Here is an 18,190-nt window from a genome sequence, read left to right as displayed (position 1 = left end):
TATTTGGCTGAAGATGGCCACTAAGTGGCTGAAACTAGTCCCAAGACTTACGTAATATCATTTACTTGATATATTGTATTGAAAAGGTCTTGTCAATTTATTCTTATAATTTCATCATGCTGTTAAAAACAACCTATTAACTAACATTTCATTTTGTGTGTTTCCTATGTTTTTAATTCATTATACATGTCTTACTGAGGATGACCCAATGCTGAGTCAAAACATGTCTATTTATGTGTGAAGTTTCTTCTTAATTTGGCCTAAAATATATAGTATTGACTAGGAGGATTAAAATAGTTTTGTACTATTTTGTAAGAAGTTCAGCCGTCAATACAGATTTAACATGAGATTCATAGTCTTCCTGCCGATGTCATTTTTGAGTGTCTCAAAGTTTCATGGACTGAGGCTATCGTAGCTTGAGCCAATGAAAGATTGCCTTTAGATTATTTAATTCCTTAGATATTTTGTTTGAAGCTGGTAAAATAGCTTGTAGATCGTCTTTGATTGTATTCACCACCTGCAATCTAATGTCTTCTTTGACTGCCTCGAAGTTACTGATGAATTGAGTATTCATTTCTGTGAACCACCTTTCCAATTCGGCATTAGAGTCACTGAATCTTTTCTTTATGTGTGCGCTAGCCTGCGTCAGCTGCTGCTCAGGGATAATGTTTGAACGGAAAGTCTCTTATCTGCCTCAGCAAATTTGGATTCAATTTTGGTATTCACCTCAGCGATGCTATTAATTAATTCAGAAGTGACGTTGGCATTCTCCTCAGCAACATCAGAAGTTACTCCGGCAATTTTGGTGTTCACCTCGGAGATTTGTTGTTGATCCATATTAAGCCTAAGGGCTTCGATACCAGCAAGTATATTTTCCATATTGCTTACTATAGAGATTGTAAATTTGAGTGACTGCAAAAAAATTTAAAAATCAATGTTGCCTGGTAGGAGTGGTACAGTACTTGGTTACTTGGGAATTAATAACTTTATTCAAGCCTGTCACTATCTGAGTGCTGCGTCTCTCTCCATACCTTTTGCTATCCTTATATTGAACTTTAATACTGAGGTTACTACTCAATTTGTAGTGGCTATCTTGCTCCCATTAATCAAGCCTCCCACTTTATAGTGCCACTTTATAGTGTTGCTTACTTATCCTGTTAATGTAGCTTCCGAGCTCTCCTTTTGTGGCTTAACATGTTGGGATCACCACTTATTACTTTGATGTGGCTTATGAGCTCTCCTATCATGCCCCACGTTGGGCACCACTTATACCTTCCTCCTTCTGTACCAGTAACAGATACGCTCTTAATAACGCGTGTGATCGAGCATGAGAAGTACACAGGGCATGTGCTGTCTTTGATCAGGAGAGTGTACAGAGAGGGAATTGCAGCTGAATGAATATTGCATAGTAGGCCACACTTACTTGTATTAATATTAACAAATGTAAATAAATTCCTTGTGATATCAATGAGACCTTGTCAGATTGAACTAGCATACCATCAAAATTCTATATTTAAAAGCAAATAAAGTTTATTCTTGAAGTTTGCATTCTGTTATTGATAGACAATTATAGTAAAATGGTCAATGTTCATTCTTGAAGTTTCAAGCAAACTTTCAATTCAGAACAAAATAAATAATGAAATAAAGTTCCTTCTTGAAATAATCAGTTTGATTTAGGAAAATAAATAAAGTTCACTCTTGAAATTCTTAATTGATTGCCTAATTCAAAATTATCGCAAATTAATCAGAGTTCACACTTGAAATAATTAATCACTGTGGCGTATTGTGAAAATAAATAGTTCTAATTCACTGGAAAAATATGTAAGGAAATGGCTAAGTCTCAGTTGCAATCTTAAATGTTCTTCAAAGTTTTTTCCAACTCGTTAGCAAGTTTGCTTGAGCTTGGTAGTAGCTCTGGTAAGAATTAATACTACACTGGCTTTATGTATAAAATTGTAAGTTACTTGTGAAATTGAAAGTCACTTGAGAAAATGAAAGTTACTTATGAACGTGAAAGTCAAATTGCAAGTCACGTGAGAAATTTAAAGTTACTTGGAAAATTGAAAGTGATTTGTGGACTTGAAAGTTAAATTAGAAGTCGCAGTTCATAAAGTTCGAACTGGCTGTTCTTTAAACAACACAGATGCATATCACCTTCAAGTAGTTCTGGATCTTGAAGTTGCTGGCATTCTCATAGGCTCATAGTACCACATATCCGCTGGTGACCAGGAATGCCATTACGATATTTCTTCGACGATCCGGACCACCATCACCACGTATCCCCTGAAGCTACCACGTCTCCATCGGCGGAAGTTTACACGAGGTACGGGCGGTTAAGTCTATGCATGTGGCGTCAAATTGCGCATGCCACTTGGAGGGTTATAGCACTGTCGGTTCACAATTAACAAGTGAAACATTCGTAGTGAAATTTCACTTATGATATTTTCAACCAAGGTTCCACTTAATAATGCGATCGAACCGTCACTGTCCAATACACAAGTTTGATATACTGAATGCACTGTGTTCCTGACTGTAAGTTTGGATACAGTTCATGAAGTCTAAGCAGAGTCTGCACATTCTATCTCACACACGATAATGTCATAATATTCAATTACATAGTCTATGTTGCCGTACGTGAAATAATGGACACGTAATGCTCGAGAAACAGTCTGCTGTCTATCTAGCACACCATAAAGTATTAATGTTCTGTTTCACAGTCTATGTTCTGTCATGTGAAATAACGGGCACGTAATTTTAATAAATAGAGTTCTAAATAGCAGGTCACTGTCTCATTAAATTGCAAGTTATGTTGTTTACTGACAGTTTTGTAACACACGGCACAAAAATATGATGTCCAAAGTATGATACTTGTGTTTTCAAGCAAGCAACAAGTACCGGCGAGTATACTTTTACTTTATGCGTGAAGTACCAAGTTCCGAACGTCTGTAACTTTGAACTCGGTATCTGCGGGGCACGGCGTAGGTGAGAACTTTTGACTCTGTAACTTTATACTCTAAAATTTTTCATCCACTTCTAAAGGACTTATTGAAAAGCATTCAAACACTCTTTTAATAATAGTATGACAGCAATCACTCCAGGGATCCTGAATTAATTGAATTCAAGAGACACTTTTATAAAATTAAAACAAACAACATTCGCCTTGGAAAGAGCAAATGAAGAGAATATCCTTGTAAAATGTAGAACAGGGACAAAGGAAAATTATTTTTCAAAAACTTATTAGTTTATAAAAGTAGGAAAGATGACAATATGAAGATAAAGTTGGAATTCAAGAGGACAAACTGGGGCAAATATTCATTTATAGGAAGGGGAGTTAGGGATTGGAATAACTTACCAAGAGAGATGTTCAATAAATTTCCAATTTCTTTGAAATCATTTAGGAAAAGGCTAGGAAAACAACAAATAGGGAATCTGCCACCTGGGCGACTGCCCTAAATGCAGATCAGTATTGATTGATTGATTGATTGAGAATATCATACGTCACAGTTAAAAAGTGCCGGAAACAAAAACTTTTTTTTAACATCTGTTTGAATGAATAGATATAGTTTTCTTCTTGTGTTCGGGCCTTCTAAGGACCATGTTACAATTTCAATTCTTCCTCCTTAGTTGTTCTTTCCTTTTCTTTCAGTATTCTTTCATTGTTTCACTGTGCTTCTTTTTCCTGTCTTCAGTCCACTTTGTGCCTGTTTTCTTTTCCTTCCTCCCTTGGAATCCTTCCATTTGTAAGACCTTCTTCATAAAAGTCTTTCTTTCCAATAATTCTTCTTCTCGTATGTTGTTCCTTTCCAGGTCTTTCTTGACTTCTTGAATCCAGGTGGTGGTTTATTTCTTTTCCCAAAGGTACTTGAAGATTCGTTTAGTTAGTCTACTGTCATCCATTCTATAATAGTTCTATAAATATTTGGAATTGCGCACAAATGTGCAAGTACAATTTATGAATTCAGTCTTTACTGTAATCGACTATCGATCTGACTCTCTTGTTGAAAACAGTTATTATACTTGTCACAGTGTTTTCCACATAATACACATGCAATCAATATTTTGCTCATGAAATTTCTTATTGGTACACAATTTGATAAAATCCATGAATTGCAAGTCTTGTTAAAACAGATCTTAATGGTTGGTTTTCGTTCATCCATCTCCTGTCAATCATTGCGTTAGTAGCGTAGAAGTCTTGAGATATTTCTGCACTTTTTTTTGTTTTGTTTTCTTCTCTCAATAACTTCAGTTGCAAGATTAGTAGCAGGTAGTGGTAGATTCAGCCGTAGATCTTCTAAATAGAATTGTTCTCTGGCCAGTTCATGAACTAGACAAGAAGATGCTGTTCTTGAGACTCCCAACACTCTTTTCAAGTAAGCTGCTTTTATTTTTTCCAGTGTAGGTAAATCAGTTAAAGAGAATTTTTCCCAAATCAATTCTATGCCATATGTTAGTATTGGGGAGATGCGTGGAATAGCGTTAATGCTGTTTGCAAAGACAGTGGTAATATTCTTAATAGTGTTATATCCCTCTGATAGCAGCTGTAACTCTCTCCTTTATGTGGAGCCGAAATGCATTACATGAAGCCTGTAGGGTATTGCCAAGATATTTATATGAATTTAATGTATCAATCACTTTTTTTTCCCTAGGGTCACTTTGTCCTCTGGTGAGGTTTTTCCCCCTTTTCAGAAATTCATGTGTAATGTTTTGATGAAATTGATGAAGTCATTTTCATCAGCCCAGAGATATGAAGCGTTTAATGTTTTTGTAGTTCATGTCTGAGCCCAGAATCATATCATCTGCATACATGTATAAGGATACTGATTTTGTTGCCTCTAAATTCTGTGTAATATCTGCAGTTGGGATATTGAACAATAAAGGACTCGTTGGGTCTCCTTGTAAAACCCCATTTGTCCGGGTACTCTCTCGCAGTCTAGTTACTCCATCCCTTATTTCCAAATTGTTGAAAGTCAAAATGTTTTTAACAGCTGATGTGATTTCATTTCCTCCTTTTGTCATCGCATCCAGTTTTTCTAAAAGTTTTGTTCTGTTTGTTAGATCGAATGCTTTGGTGGGGTCGATGAAAATTGTGTGAAACTTTCCTTTTCGATATCTTAGAGCTTGAACAATGTCATTTAGAAGATGGCCTATGGCTTGTAATATTGATCTCCCTTCTCTGAAACTAAACTGTTCGTCAGGAATTAGTGACTCTATTCTTCATGAGTTTCCCAGTGAGTAATTTTGAGTAGATTTTAAAAATATTGTTTTCCAAAGCTATTCCACAATACAAATTTGGATCCTTAGCATCACCTTTTCCCTTATCATCATCATCATCATCATCATCATCATAAGTCATTGTGCTCATTACTCTATCATTGCAAGAAAGACGAAGCTCCCTTTATAATTAACGAATGGCAATTGGCTTCAAGGTTCCGCATTATACTCAATTTAAGAAATATTAAGTAAGCTCAAAACAAACACAGCCAACTTGGAAGGAGAGAAAGAAGTGAACATTCATAATATTTAGAACAGTGACAAAGAGACATACATTTTAACAAAAACTTTTTAACTGGAAGACAAGCGGAATAATTTTAGTGTACCAGAGTTTGAAATTCAAATGAATAGTTTCACCCATTTAACCACCACATAGTTTTGATTTCATTTCAATTCAATTTATATTCAAATAGTTTTTAAGAGGAACAAGGTACCTGAAAATAATGTACTTAAAAATTCAGTAATTCACCTAAGCTAAGCAACAGCTGAAGATGTTCTCAAATAGGAACAAAACATGTACTGTTTATAATTAATTAATTTGCTAAAAAGCAAATAAAAAGTATCTCTGTCACTCTATTATTTCCGTGTTGCAACCTTGACAAGATGTCTCCATCCCGAGTGGTTTTTCACATTTCTTTAATATGATCTGAAGTGGTAGACCAGTGATCTTCTTTGCCTGATCTATCCATCTACTTGCTTTTCTTCCTCGTGGTCTACTGCCTTTGATTTTGCCTTGCAAAATGCCCTTTGCCAAGTTCTCTCTGTCTCATCTTAAAATGTGGCCAAGGAACTGGAGGTAACTCACTCACACGGGAAGATAGGTGTTTCTTGACGCAGAGTTCGTCCAGAATAGAAACATTAGTTCTTCTTTCTGTCCAGGGTGCACATAGCATTCTCTGCCAACACATCTGAAAGGCATCAATGTGCTTTTTGTCTTTAGCATTCACGGTCCAGGTCTCACAGCCATACAAAAAGACGGAGAACACTAATGATCCTACCAAGCTCATCTTCGTGGCTTTTGATATTGTCCGGTTCTGCCAGATCTTAGTAAGTTTAACCAAGTATACAACTTCCTTAACTATATCTAGGTCCTTTAGACATCCTGTAAGTTGGATTTGACCTTGCCGATCAACTACCATTAGTTTGGTCTTTTTTATGTTTATCTCTAGACCATACTGAAGACTAGTGTTCTTCACCCTTGTAAGCAGGTCATAAAGTTCCTCTTCACTAGCAGTGATGAGGGAAGTGTCATCTGCAAAGCGCAGGTTATTAATTTTTCTGCCACCAATCGAGATTCCACCATTCCAGCCATTCAGAGCTCTTTTGATGACACACTCTGCATAGGTGTTGTAGAGTTGAGGTGATAATATACATCCTTGCCTTACTCCATTTGTCACATTGAAAATGCCTGAGAGATCACCATTCACCTTTATGGTTGCTGCACAGTTTTTATACAGGCCTTTCAATAATGATATTAAATGCAGTAGAACCCCAAATTCCTTTAGCACCTGCCACAACTTGTCACACATAACAAAATCAAAGGCCTTTTTGTAGTCCAGGAAGCAAATAAAGGCAGGGACACAAAACTTGCAAGGCGTTGATTTATTATGTAGAGCAGAACTTTGCTTGCATGGGATATTAATGCGATAGTATGATATTGGAACAATCCCTTATACATAGGTGGTTTGAAAAGTTCTCGGAATGTACTAGAATTAAGTATCGAACCTCGGTGGAACTGCTTTTATTTTTCAACATAGTCTCCCTGTAGACTAATGCATTTGGTCCAGCAATGTTCCAATGCCTTGATCCCATCTCGAAAATGAGATTCCTCCAGGCCTGCAAAATACCTCTCCAATTCGGCTGTCAGTTCTTCCCTTGTAGAAAATCTCTGTCCACCGAGGAAAATTTTCAGCTTGGGGAATAGATGAAAGTCTGATGGTGCCATATCAGGTGACTAAGGTGGATGTGGCAACAATTCGTACCCCAGTTCATGAAGTTTTGCCATGGCAATAACACTTGTGTGTGGCGGAGCGTTGTCCTGATGAAAGATGACATTTTTCCTTGCCAAACCAGGCCTTGTTTCACGTATCTTTTCCTGTAGTTGGTCTAGGAGATTTGCATAGTACTGCCCTGTAATTGTTTGGCCAGTAGGAAGATAATCTATCAGCAGAATGCCTTTTGCATCCCAGAAAACTGAGGCCATGACCTTTCCGGCCGAACGCACTGCCTTTGCTTTCTTTGGTGGTGGTGAATCAGCATGTTTCCACTGCTTTGACTGCTGTTTTGTCTCTGGTATATAGTAGTGGACCCAAGTTTCATCTGTAGTCACAAACCGGCCCAAAAAATCTTGTTGGTTGTACTGAAAACGAGCCAGACTTTGTTCGGACATTTCTAATCTGGTGCGTTTATTGTCCAATGTCAAGAGCTGTGGCACCCATCTTGTGGATAATTTTTTCATACCCAATTCTTCGGTTAAAATATAATATACCCATTCAGAAGACATCCCTACAGCTTCAGCAATCTCCCGCACTTTGTCGACGATCCTCCATGACCATTTTATGCACTTTTGCGATAAATTCTGGGGTCGTAACACTTTTTGGCCGTCCACTATGCGGATCATCATCCAAGCTCTCCCGACCAAATTTAAACTCGCTGGTCCACCTGGCAACAGTTGAAAATGAAGGAGCAGAGTCCCCCAGTGTGTTCTGGAAGTCGGCATGAATTTCCTTTGCTTTCATACCTTTCTTTACAAAGTATTTAATCACTGCTCAAATCTCAGTTTTTTCCTTTGTCACAAATCACTACGCGGGAACAACAACAGAGTCGTCACTACCACACTACTGCAGCTAGAGCACTGACGCGCCACGTGTTCACTCACAAAGGATGTGTGATTATTGCATGGGTACCTCGTTGCTCTAGCACTGACATCTAGCGGTGATTCCGAAAACTTTTCAAACCGTCCTCATAGACCCCTTTTTGTGAAGAGGGATTAGTATTGATGTTCTGTCCTTGGGCCATTCACCAGTTTTCCACACCATATTACATACCGAATGTAGAACATGCATGCCCTTCTCCCTCATCACTTTCAGCATTTTTCCCGAAATACCATCCATACCTGCAGCTTTGTTGTTCTTCAAATGATTGACAGCATTCACAATTTCAGTGAATAAAATGTCAGGTTCTTTGTCATACCTCAGAAATTTCCTGTTGGGCAGAATTATTTCCTTTGCAATACAGCATTTCACAGTATTGTTTCCACCTCTCTATTGCTTTGTTCTTATCAGTAATAAGGTTGCCATCTTCAATCAGCCATATGCGTGGTTTGAATTCACGGGTAATGCTGTTGACTTTTTTAAAAAGATCACGTGTTAGATTCAGCCTGTGATGTTGGTCGGTTTCATCACAAATACTGGTGAGATACCATGTCTTTTCAGCTCTGCAATTGCGCTGTATTTCACGGCAAAGTTCACTGTATGCTTCTTCGTCTTGCTAGTTTTGAATGCCACGTTTCTTCAGTATGCTCCGCTCTTCTATCAGCAGTAGAGTGGTGTTCGATATCCAAGGGTGCTTAGCTTGGGGAGAAGTAGTAAATGGTTCAGGCAGAGAAGAATTAATGATTGTCTTGAGGTTATCCCATGTTTGGGAAGCTGATCCTTCCTCCTGTACTTGCTGAGGTTTTGGCCTTATTCTTTCCCCAAAATCTTGGAGAACATTTTTGTCAGTAATGCGAACCTGCGTTACTCTCTTCTTCTTGGTCAATTTCAGTTTGATCCGCATTTTTATGGATAGCATAATGTGGTCACTACCACATTCTGCTCCAGGATAGGTTTTGCAGTCCAATACAGAAGTCTGCCATCGTTCCCTCACCAAAATGAAATCAATCTGATTTCAATCCCTGTCTCCAGGAGAAATCCATGTGTATTGACGCTGTGGGTGATGTTGGAAGAGAGTATTGCAGATAGAAAGGTTAGTGCCAACACAGAACTCCAGTAGACGCCCACCATGCTCATTTCTCGCACCTAGACCAGTGCCTTCCAACCACATGTCTCAAATGATTTTCGTCAGTAGTCTCACCTATCTTTGCATTAAAATCGCCCTGAATGACTAATATTTCCTTCTGAGGAATCTTTCTGATGGTGTGTTCCAGCAACTCATAGAATTAATGGATTTCTTCATCTAGTGCAACTGCAGTAGGAGCATAAACCTGAATGAAGTTGATCATACACGGAGAAGCATTCATCTTAACGGAGATGATTCTGTCGGAGACAGGCTCATATCCGACGACAGCACTGGCTAGTATTTTAGGAATCACTGCAGCGACACCATTCCGACTCAGATCCTCACTTCCAGAAGAATATACGGTGTTATCCGAGTGAGTGACAAAGTGGCCACAACCTTTCCAGTGTGTCTCGCTGAGTCGAAGTATTTCCAGATCATGTAGGCTGATTGCTCTTTCAACTATAGGCGGTTTTCCTGTCTGTAAGAGACCACGTACATACCAGGTTGCAATCTTTCTAACTACACGCAAGGTTGGTTTGGATTGATTTGCACGTTCAGATGCTCCGCTCAACCATGTCTCCCCCGGAGATCCGACTGGGAGACTTACTCCGGACACTGATTTATGATTGAGTAAAGCCATGAGGTTGTCTTGGGAAAATGAACAGTGGTGGTTTACCGTTACCTTCCACTGACCCCCAATTCCACTCTGCTCACCGACCCAGCTTCCCGCTGGGGTTGTTACCCGACCTTCCACTGGGTTGCTCGACTTAACAGGTGCACCACGTGTAGGTAGGAAATGAAGAATTGAGGTGAGAGAGGCTAAAAGAACTCTCTCGTTGAGTTCTTATATTCACATCACATCTCCATTTAGCCAGAGTCTCAGGGTAGTCAGAGACTCTCCCTAGGTCAGTTCCCAGGGCCCTTTTCCCTTAGGGGCTGATGACCTTCGATGTTAGGCCCCTTAAAACAACAAGCATCATCAGCAACCTTTTTCCTTATAGAGTACTTTTATTACAGATTTTCTCCATTCTTCTGGAATCTTGCTTGTGGTTAAACATTTGTTCAATAGTTCTGTCCAAATTTCGATTGGTACGTCTGCCGAAACTTTTAGCACTTCGTTATAAATCATATCTGGGCCTGCAGCTTTATTGACTTTTGTTTTCTTTATTGCCGATTCTATTTCATTTGCTGTGAATAAGGAGATCTTCTCTATCTTGAGTGATTGTCTTGTATTGGGTAGAGTACTGTAACTTATTGGTGAAACAGAAGATACTACATGAATGAATAGTCATTAGGATTAGGTATAAGTAACAAAACTAGGCACCACCTGCAAACAATTTACAAGAATAATTGACTCAAAGAGCATGACAGAACTCCCTCTCCTAAGATGACAGTCATCAGGCTGACAGTGCTCCAAACTTGCTATATAACCATACCTGTCTACCCCTGGAATTAAATTTAGGTAACATGCCAGGTTTTCACTCCGTGAGTAAAAGTTATCATACGCTTAACTATTACATTTACTGAGAATAAAAGTTTACAAAAAGTCTAATATTGCTCACAATAAACAATTACATCTCCATCTTGTCCACTTCACAAACAACTTAATATTTGCACTGTACATACATACCTCATGTGGTATATCTTATAATAGATTCAGCACATATAATTTTCACTCAACATATTGATTAGTAAGGACAAGATGCCCCAACTTGCGTTATGATTTATAACCAGTTATTTGCTAAGTGGATCCCTAACCTAACACAACACTCGCTTTTTAAATCTTGACTTCTGAGCCTTTCAATTTGCCACCATCTATAGGTTGGTTGTGATTAATCCAAAACATCACCACACAAGAAATACTGCACCAATTTAGAATTAAGCTACAAGATCTTCGTCCCATTTTGACCTCATATATAAGCTGAACAAGAAGCACCATCACTATCTGAGAATACCAAGTAATGTCACTGTATGAGGTATAACCATAAGACACCTCAACATGCTAGGTGATATCAAATCAAATCTTAGCTACGTACAATGTCAAGTCAAGTGTCAGCGAAGAAAATATCAAATTACATGAAGTGAAGAGAACTGCAGCCAAACAAGTATGAATGAAAACTGTTCACACTGAGTCCATACTGGTTACTGAATCTGAATGCACATCGAACAATGTAAAAGAATAATGAACCCAGTTCCATTCTTGCGTAAGTTTTTAAAAGTTCTCTCCACTTTAAATAGTTAACAAGCATGTAGTATTCTTCCAAGAATATGCAGGTAATGAACAATTGGGCTGTAACTTTTTTCATCAAGTTGTAATTAGTTCTGTGAACCACATACATATTACCTCCACACTACGTATTTAAAGGCTGCCCATAATAAGCTTTTCCTCGGTGAGGGAAAATCGATAGTCTTATAAAACATCACCGTACACCATATCTCACCAACTGCTCACTAGGAATGTCCATTAACAAGCAATGCACTCTTGACTCAGTAATTTTACAGTAATAAAGCTCCCGTAAAAATGCTCGTGCAGCACCTACTTCGCGGTATCAATTGTCGTCAACAGTAACTTCAATAGCAATAATCAGCAACTGTAACAGTCATGCACAATAATACACAATAATAGCAACAAACTCGTAGCACACACATATACAGACTCGCTCCATGCAGCACAGCGTCCGCCAAAATCCACATGTTGCAACACTTTAAACCAACATCAACTGTCTTTATCGATATAGTAGCTGTTTTCCTGGTTGCATAAACTTTACTGCTATGCCATGTGCAGATTCATACACAAATTTAGGTTACACCAATATAAAGAAACATAGATACATAATTCCCTACAACCAAATATTCTTCTTACAATATAATGTTCTTATATCTCAATTCAAAACTCACAAGGTATCTATTACTTCATATTAAAAATTATTTTATGAAAACTTCCTAACCTAAAAAGCGCGAGTCATACGCTCGTACAGTTACAGTACTTGTTTGTTCGGAATTCAAGATTTGCTTGAAATGATCCTCCCACGTGTCCATTGGGACCTTCAGCAGTTGTAATTGGTCTTCTTTTAAGAGCAATGAAGGGGTCCTGCGGGCTTCCTCTGCCTCTAACAACGCTTCCTTTTTGACCTACTGTGACTTCTTACGCTTGAGAAGTTTCTTGTATTCTTCTAAGAGAACTTATGTTGATATTAGCTAAATGGAAGGCACCTAATGTTTCTCTCCGGGATTGGTAGCATTCTGTATCGAACCAGGGTTTACTCTTCCTCCTTCTGAATGGCATCATTGCAGCATTGAGCATCTCGAATGGTACTCATAGCAAGGTTGATGTTATTTTCTGTCAAGTATCTTTTTGCGATATCTAAAGCCTGTTTGTTGTTGATTAAGTCTGATATATTTAACCTTCTTGAGAGTTTGTGCGAGTCTGAAGCTGGTCGTTTATTAACATTACTTGCCATAAGGAAAAAGCTAGTACGTATTGGTACATGTTTTGCCAGTGGGGTGTTTGCTGACTTCTGTACACCAAGTTGTTTTACGGCACATATACTGTATTACCTCTGTAGAAGACAGTCTATAGTACTTGTACCATTGTAAGCAATATAGGTTATTTCTTCTGCCTTGTTGATCAGAGTGTACCCTTCCTCTAGCATGATATCCAACATCATTGTTGTTTTGAAGTTTGACTTGGCTAGTCTACAATTAGTCTCCGGCCATGGTGATATTATTTTCAGTTTTGATTAGTGAAAGGGCACTTATCTGTTCTGCTGTGTCTTCGACGGAGGTTCGATATTTGATTATATCCCAATTATTGTTAAATCGGTAACCTTCAAGATTATCATGTTTTCTTCTTTTAGAATATCTTGAATTTTCCCTGCTGCATCATTGAATATAGTGGAGACTCCTCCTTCTGGTCTTCCTAAGCCTTTATGCTTGGCGTATGAATGTATTATGTAATAGCCTGGTAACCCAAGCGGCTCCAATAAAAATGTATCTGATGCTATGATTACCATTATTTAAGTATAAATCCTCAGGTGCATTACTGAGAATGCGTCTTAGTCCTTCTATGTTCCACAAAAGAAAATCTATTTTCTTTTCAGTCGTGTGAAGTGATCCTTTATGTACGATTCTGCTGTTGTTTATTTTATCATCGTAAGCTCTGTCACTGAAGCATGACTCCTGAGAAGTTATTTCTCTGAAAATTGAATCTTCGTACCTGGATTCCTTTTGGCCAAAAGTGCGGTTCGTTAACTAGGTTTAACATCTCAAATGGAATTACTATTCTAAAATATTTTAAGTGACTTTTTTGATTCTAGTTGCTCACATTCTTGGGTGTCAATACAGTTGTTTTTTAAAATGTTACGGATGTCATCAGCTGTTGTTTCTCTGTGCAATTTTCTTATATAAAGCCAAGCTTTGCGAGGACCAGATTTCAGTATACGTCGTGGTCGTGTCTTAGCAAGCTGCAACCGATCTCGCTAGCAGCATGCGTTGCATTACAGACTACAACGCGCACAAATTTAAACTTATGAAACAGGCCGTGCAGTCTCCAGTTCGATTACGGGCAATTGTAGGCGTAACCGGATGGTTCCTGTTTCAATATATTGGTTTCAACTTGTAAGAAGTAGTGCAGAGAGTAGAATTACTATTTAAAGGAGATCTTCGTTCACTGGTTGAGGTAGATTACTAAGTATTGTAAGACATGGTGATTTAGTGAAATATTTGTGTATGAGGCTGTATTTGGATGGATTTAGTTCTTTGTCTCATTGAAATACATTTCAATAATTTCAGACATCATAACCATGTTCTGGATTCAACATCTCTCATACGATTTTCTGGTCTGCCTAACAATGCCCTGTTGGAGATGGCGAAGACAAGAAAGACACGAGAAGAGTCTGATGTTCTCCTTCTTCTTCAGTTGGAATCTGGAGAGAGGCTTACTGGGACATTTACTCCAGCAGGTCAGTAGATTTACTCTAAAATTCAGGCTCCTTTAAGGAGTTGAAAGCAGAATTTTTAATTCAGTGTATTTTCCTTTTCTATTCACACTACTCATGGATGGTGACGTAAATTACACTCGCAGTATCCCCTGCATTTTGTAACAAGTGATTAAATGGCAGACAGTGGCAAGACGCTGATTTGAGACGTAGTACAGGGTGCAGCTGAAATAACTCTCAAATGTTAAAAGTGGGTAAAAAAGCCATGCTAGAGGTTATTCAAAAACTTGTTTCACAGTTTGAAAAAGTATTGTGTGATTTACTTCACGTACATCATCACTAGGTTTTGAAAATGACATCCTCCTTTTCTATGCATATCTGAAGTCAGTCCCTAAAGTTTTGTAGCACTCTCCTAGTCATGTTTGGTGATACTGCCTTGATTTCTTAACAGATGGCAACTTCCAGTTTATGTAGTGTTTGCGGCTTATGTTGCTAGACTTAAGCCTTCAGGTATCCTCAGAGAAAGAAATCGCAAGGTGTGAGATCGGGGGAAGAGGTTGGCCACAGAATGTCATCTTGTAAGGAATCGAGCCCCTTGGAAACATTTCCCTTTTGGAGGTTCATTGATGCCCTTGGTGTGTGTACAGTGGCATCATCCTTTTGGAACCATACTGCGGGATTCCCTACTTTGTTGTTGTTTGGCATTTGTGTGTAACGCTCAGAAGTTACTGTTGCAGCTTTGTCCTCTTCAAGGAAACTATTCTCAGCGACAGTGCATCAGACAGTGATGCATTTGCTGTGGAGAGGTCACTGATAGAGCTGTGGAGGATTGGTTTTGGTCCGTTACTGAAAATCTTGTTTGTTAACATTGCCCAACAGATGAAAGTGAGCTTTGTAACTTGACAGTAGACTGATGACATCAGCTCGAACAGCTTCCAGATTAGTCTCTCAAAATCCTTCGCGGTTGATGCGATCACGTCCACAGGGATCCTGCACAGCCATTTCTTGAGGATGCCATCAGTTAGTCCCGTAGCAACTACATGCCTCGGACAAAACGTTGAGGAGATTGGATAATCACTTGTCTCGCTGCATGGATGTTTTCTGGTGTTTGAACGCTGTGAGGCCTACCAGGTGGCTTTGGTTTTAAAGCAAAACCTGTTATTCTGAAATTGGCAACCCATAGTAAAATGGTTTTCCTCTCGGGAACTTCAGCATGTTGATCTAGCCTATAGTGTCTCCGAAATGAGCGCTGTGTTGTGGTAACTCAGTCGTCGTTTGAAGCAATTTTCAATCCTGAATGCACTCCACCGCCATGGATGGTATCTTTACCTTGCCGTGGTTGTGGGGCTTGTGTGGTCAAAAGATCCTGATTGCTGTGCTGGCGGTAGCTTAGCTACTGGTAGGGCCTCCTTTGCCGGACATATCGAAGGTGATGATCCAGACTAAAAGGGATACCCTGGTCCTCCAGGTTGGGGGTTGGGCATAGGGTTGACAACTCTATCCCGTTTAAAAAAAAAAAAAAAAAAACGGTTGAGAAGCTGCAAAGAGTAAGAACAAACCGGACGGATAGAGTTTATAAAAGACCTAGGCTAGGAAATGGTTATGGATTGGTATTAGCGACTTGGAATGTGAGAAGCCTACTCCAGCCAGAGAAAAGCAGAAAACTAGAAGAGAAACTAAGAAAGTATAATGTGGAAATCGCTGCTCTACAAGAAATTAGATGGCGGGAAATTGAGATGTTCGATTTACAAGATTATACTTTAATCAATAGTGAGAATAGCAATAACATCTGTGAAACAGGCTTTATGATATCTAAACAACTGAAGCATACCTTAATGTCTTACAAGGCAGTAAATGAAAGAATCTGTATCATGAGAATCGGGGGCCGTTTCTTCAATTATACACTTATAAGCGTACATGCACCTACGGAAGAAAAGGAGGATGAACTAAAGGATAAGTTTTATGAAGAACTAGAGAAACAGTACGATGAGGCACCTAGACATGACATTAAAATAGTAATTGAGGACTTCAATGCAAAAGTGGGACAAGAGGAAGAATTTAGACCCACAATAGGAGCACAGAGTTTACATTTGGAAAGTAACAACAATGGGTTACGGCTTATTGACTTCGCTACAGCAAAGGATATGGTAATCAGTAGCACTACATTTGAGCACAAGAGAATTCATAAAGAAACTTGGGAGGTACCAGATGGGAACACCAAGAATCAAATCGACCACATACTGATTGATGAAAGACATGCATCAGATGTACAGGATGTGCGTACTTATAGAGGTGCGGATATAGATTCAGACCACTATTTGGTGAAGGCTAAATTGAAACAAAAGCTTGCGGTAAGAGTCAGAGGTAAAGCAGAAAGGAGGAAAGGATTTAACCAAGAACAATTTAATGATGATGCAAGGAGGAAGGAGTATGAAAGACAGGTTGAAGAAGCTTTGAAAAACCATAAAAATTCAGTAACAGTGGATGAATCATGGCGGGTGATTAAAGAAGCCATCACGAATGCAGCCCAGGAGGTACTAGGAGAAAGAAAGAAACAGCCAAAATAGGATTGGTATGATGAGGAAGTAAAGCTAGCCTTGGAGAAAAGAAATAAAGTAAGGGTGATATATATGCAACGGGCAACAAGAGTTACTCACCAAATATGTGGAATGCAGAAGGGAAGCCAAGAATCTTTGTGGAAAAAAAAGAGAAATGGAAAAAGATCTGATAGGAGATGCAACAAGATTATGAGCATAAGAAAAGTAGAAAGTTTTATAGAAACGTAAAGCAGGGAAAAAATGGATTTCAACCAAGAGTAAGCTGCATTCAAAATAAGGATGGGCAACTACTTGGAAATACCCAGGAAATATTAGATAGATGGGCAGAATATTTTGAGGAGGTTTTGAATCCAGTTAAAATACAAAATGAAGAATATGAATTAGGATTGCCAAATAGTGAATCTAATGAAGATTAATCAGAGGAATGCAATAGTGAGCCACCCACTTTGGAAGAAGTAAAAGGTGTCCTCTTATCGATGAAGAATAATAAGTCGCCAGGAGAAGATGGAATAACAGCTGAGTTGTTAAAATATGGTGGAGCGGTATTGATACAAACATTGTGTAAGTTGATACTGGAAATCTGGCGAACAGAGAAATTACCAGAAGAATGGGAAAAAGCTTTGGTGTACCCAATTCTTAAGAAGGGAAATAAATTGAAATGTGAAAATTAAAGAGGGATATCTCTGCTTTGCATAGGCTACAAGATTTTTACCATAATAATAGCTAAGCGTCTAACACTCAAAGCAGAGCAGGATCTTAGAGAATATCAGTGTGGATTTCGTGCCAACCGTTCAACAGTAGATCATATCTTTACAATGAGGATCATCCTGGAGAGGTGCTATCAATACAACATACCACTGTATCAACTGTACGTTGATTTTAAACAAGCATATGATTCAGTGCAAAGAGGAAAACTACTCATCGAAATGAAAGCCCTTAGTTATCCTGGGAAGCTGATTAGGTTGGTAAAAACAGCTTTGAGTGGAAGTAAATTTAAGGTATGCGTACAAGGGCAAGTATCGCGAACCTTCGATGTAAAAGTGGGTTTCAAGTGTCCTCTTCAATATAGCTTTAGAAACAGCTGTGCGTACCATCACTGCAAATCGTGAAAGGAACATATATCATAGAATAATTCAAATATTGGCATATGCAGATGATGTGGCCATAATTTCTCGTACAAAGAATGTAGGCCTAGTGCTTGAAACCTATGAAGAATTGGAGAGGGGAGCACAGCAAATTGGACTGGTAGTGAATAACAACAAAACTAAGTTCCTAGTGAGTTCCAGATCTAATCAACCTCCAAATGCACTTAGGTGTGGAGAAAAGTGTTTTGAAGGGGTACAGGAAGTTACATATCTAGGTTCTCTGATTACTTCACAAAATGAAACAAAAAAAGGAAATAAGCTGCAGGAAATTGATGCTATA

The 18,190-nt window shown here is 38.7% G+C and overlaps 1 protein-coding gene across 4 annotated transcripts in view; it reads left to right on the top strand.

Moving 5' to 3' along the window:
* LOC136858597 (tether containing UBX domain for GLUT4) overlaps positions 1 to 18,190 on the top strand; it is a 265,079-nt gene that overhangs the window by 23,243 nt on the left and 223,646 nt on the right. For all 4 annotated transcript variants that reach the window (XM_067138272.2, XM_067138275.2, XM_067138273.2 and 1 more), the window contains exon 3: positions 14,062 to 14,231. In XM_067138272.2, the coding sequence (XP_066994373.2) occupies positions 14,062 to 14,231 (170 nt within the window). The remainder of the gene's footprint in view (positions 1 to 14,061; positions 14,232 to 18,190) is intronic.

Source organism: Anabrus simplex, chromosome 1 (genome assembly GCF_040414725.1).
Source record: "Anabrus simplex isolate iqAnaSimp1 chromosome 1, ASM4041472v1, whole genome shotgun sequence".
In the NCBI taxonomy this organism is placed as follows: domain Eukaryota; kingdom Metazoa; phylum Arthropoda; class Insecta; order Orthoptera; family Tettigoniidae; genus Anabrus; species Anabrus simplex.
Note: the sequence above shows the minus strand (reverse complement) of the source record. Positions and strands in the feature narration are given on the sequence as shown.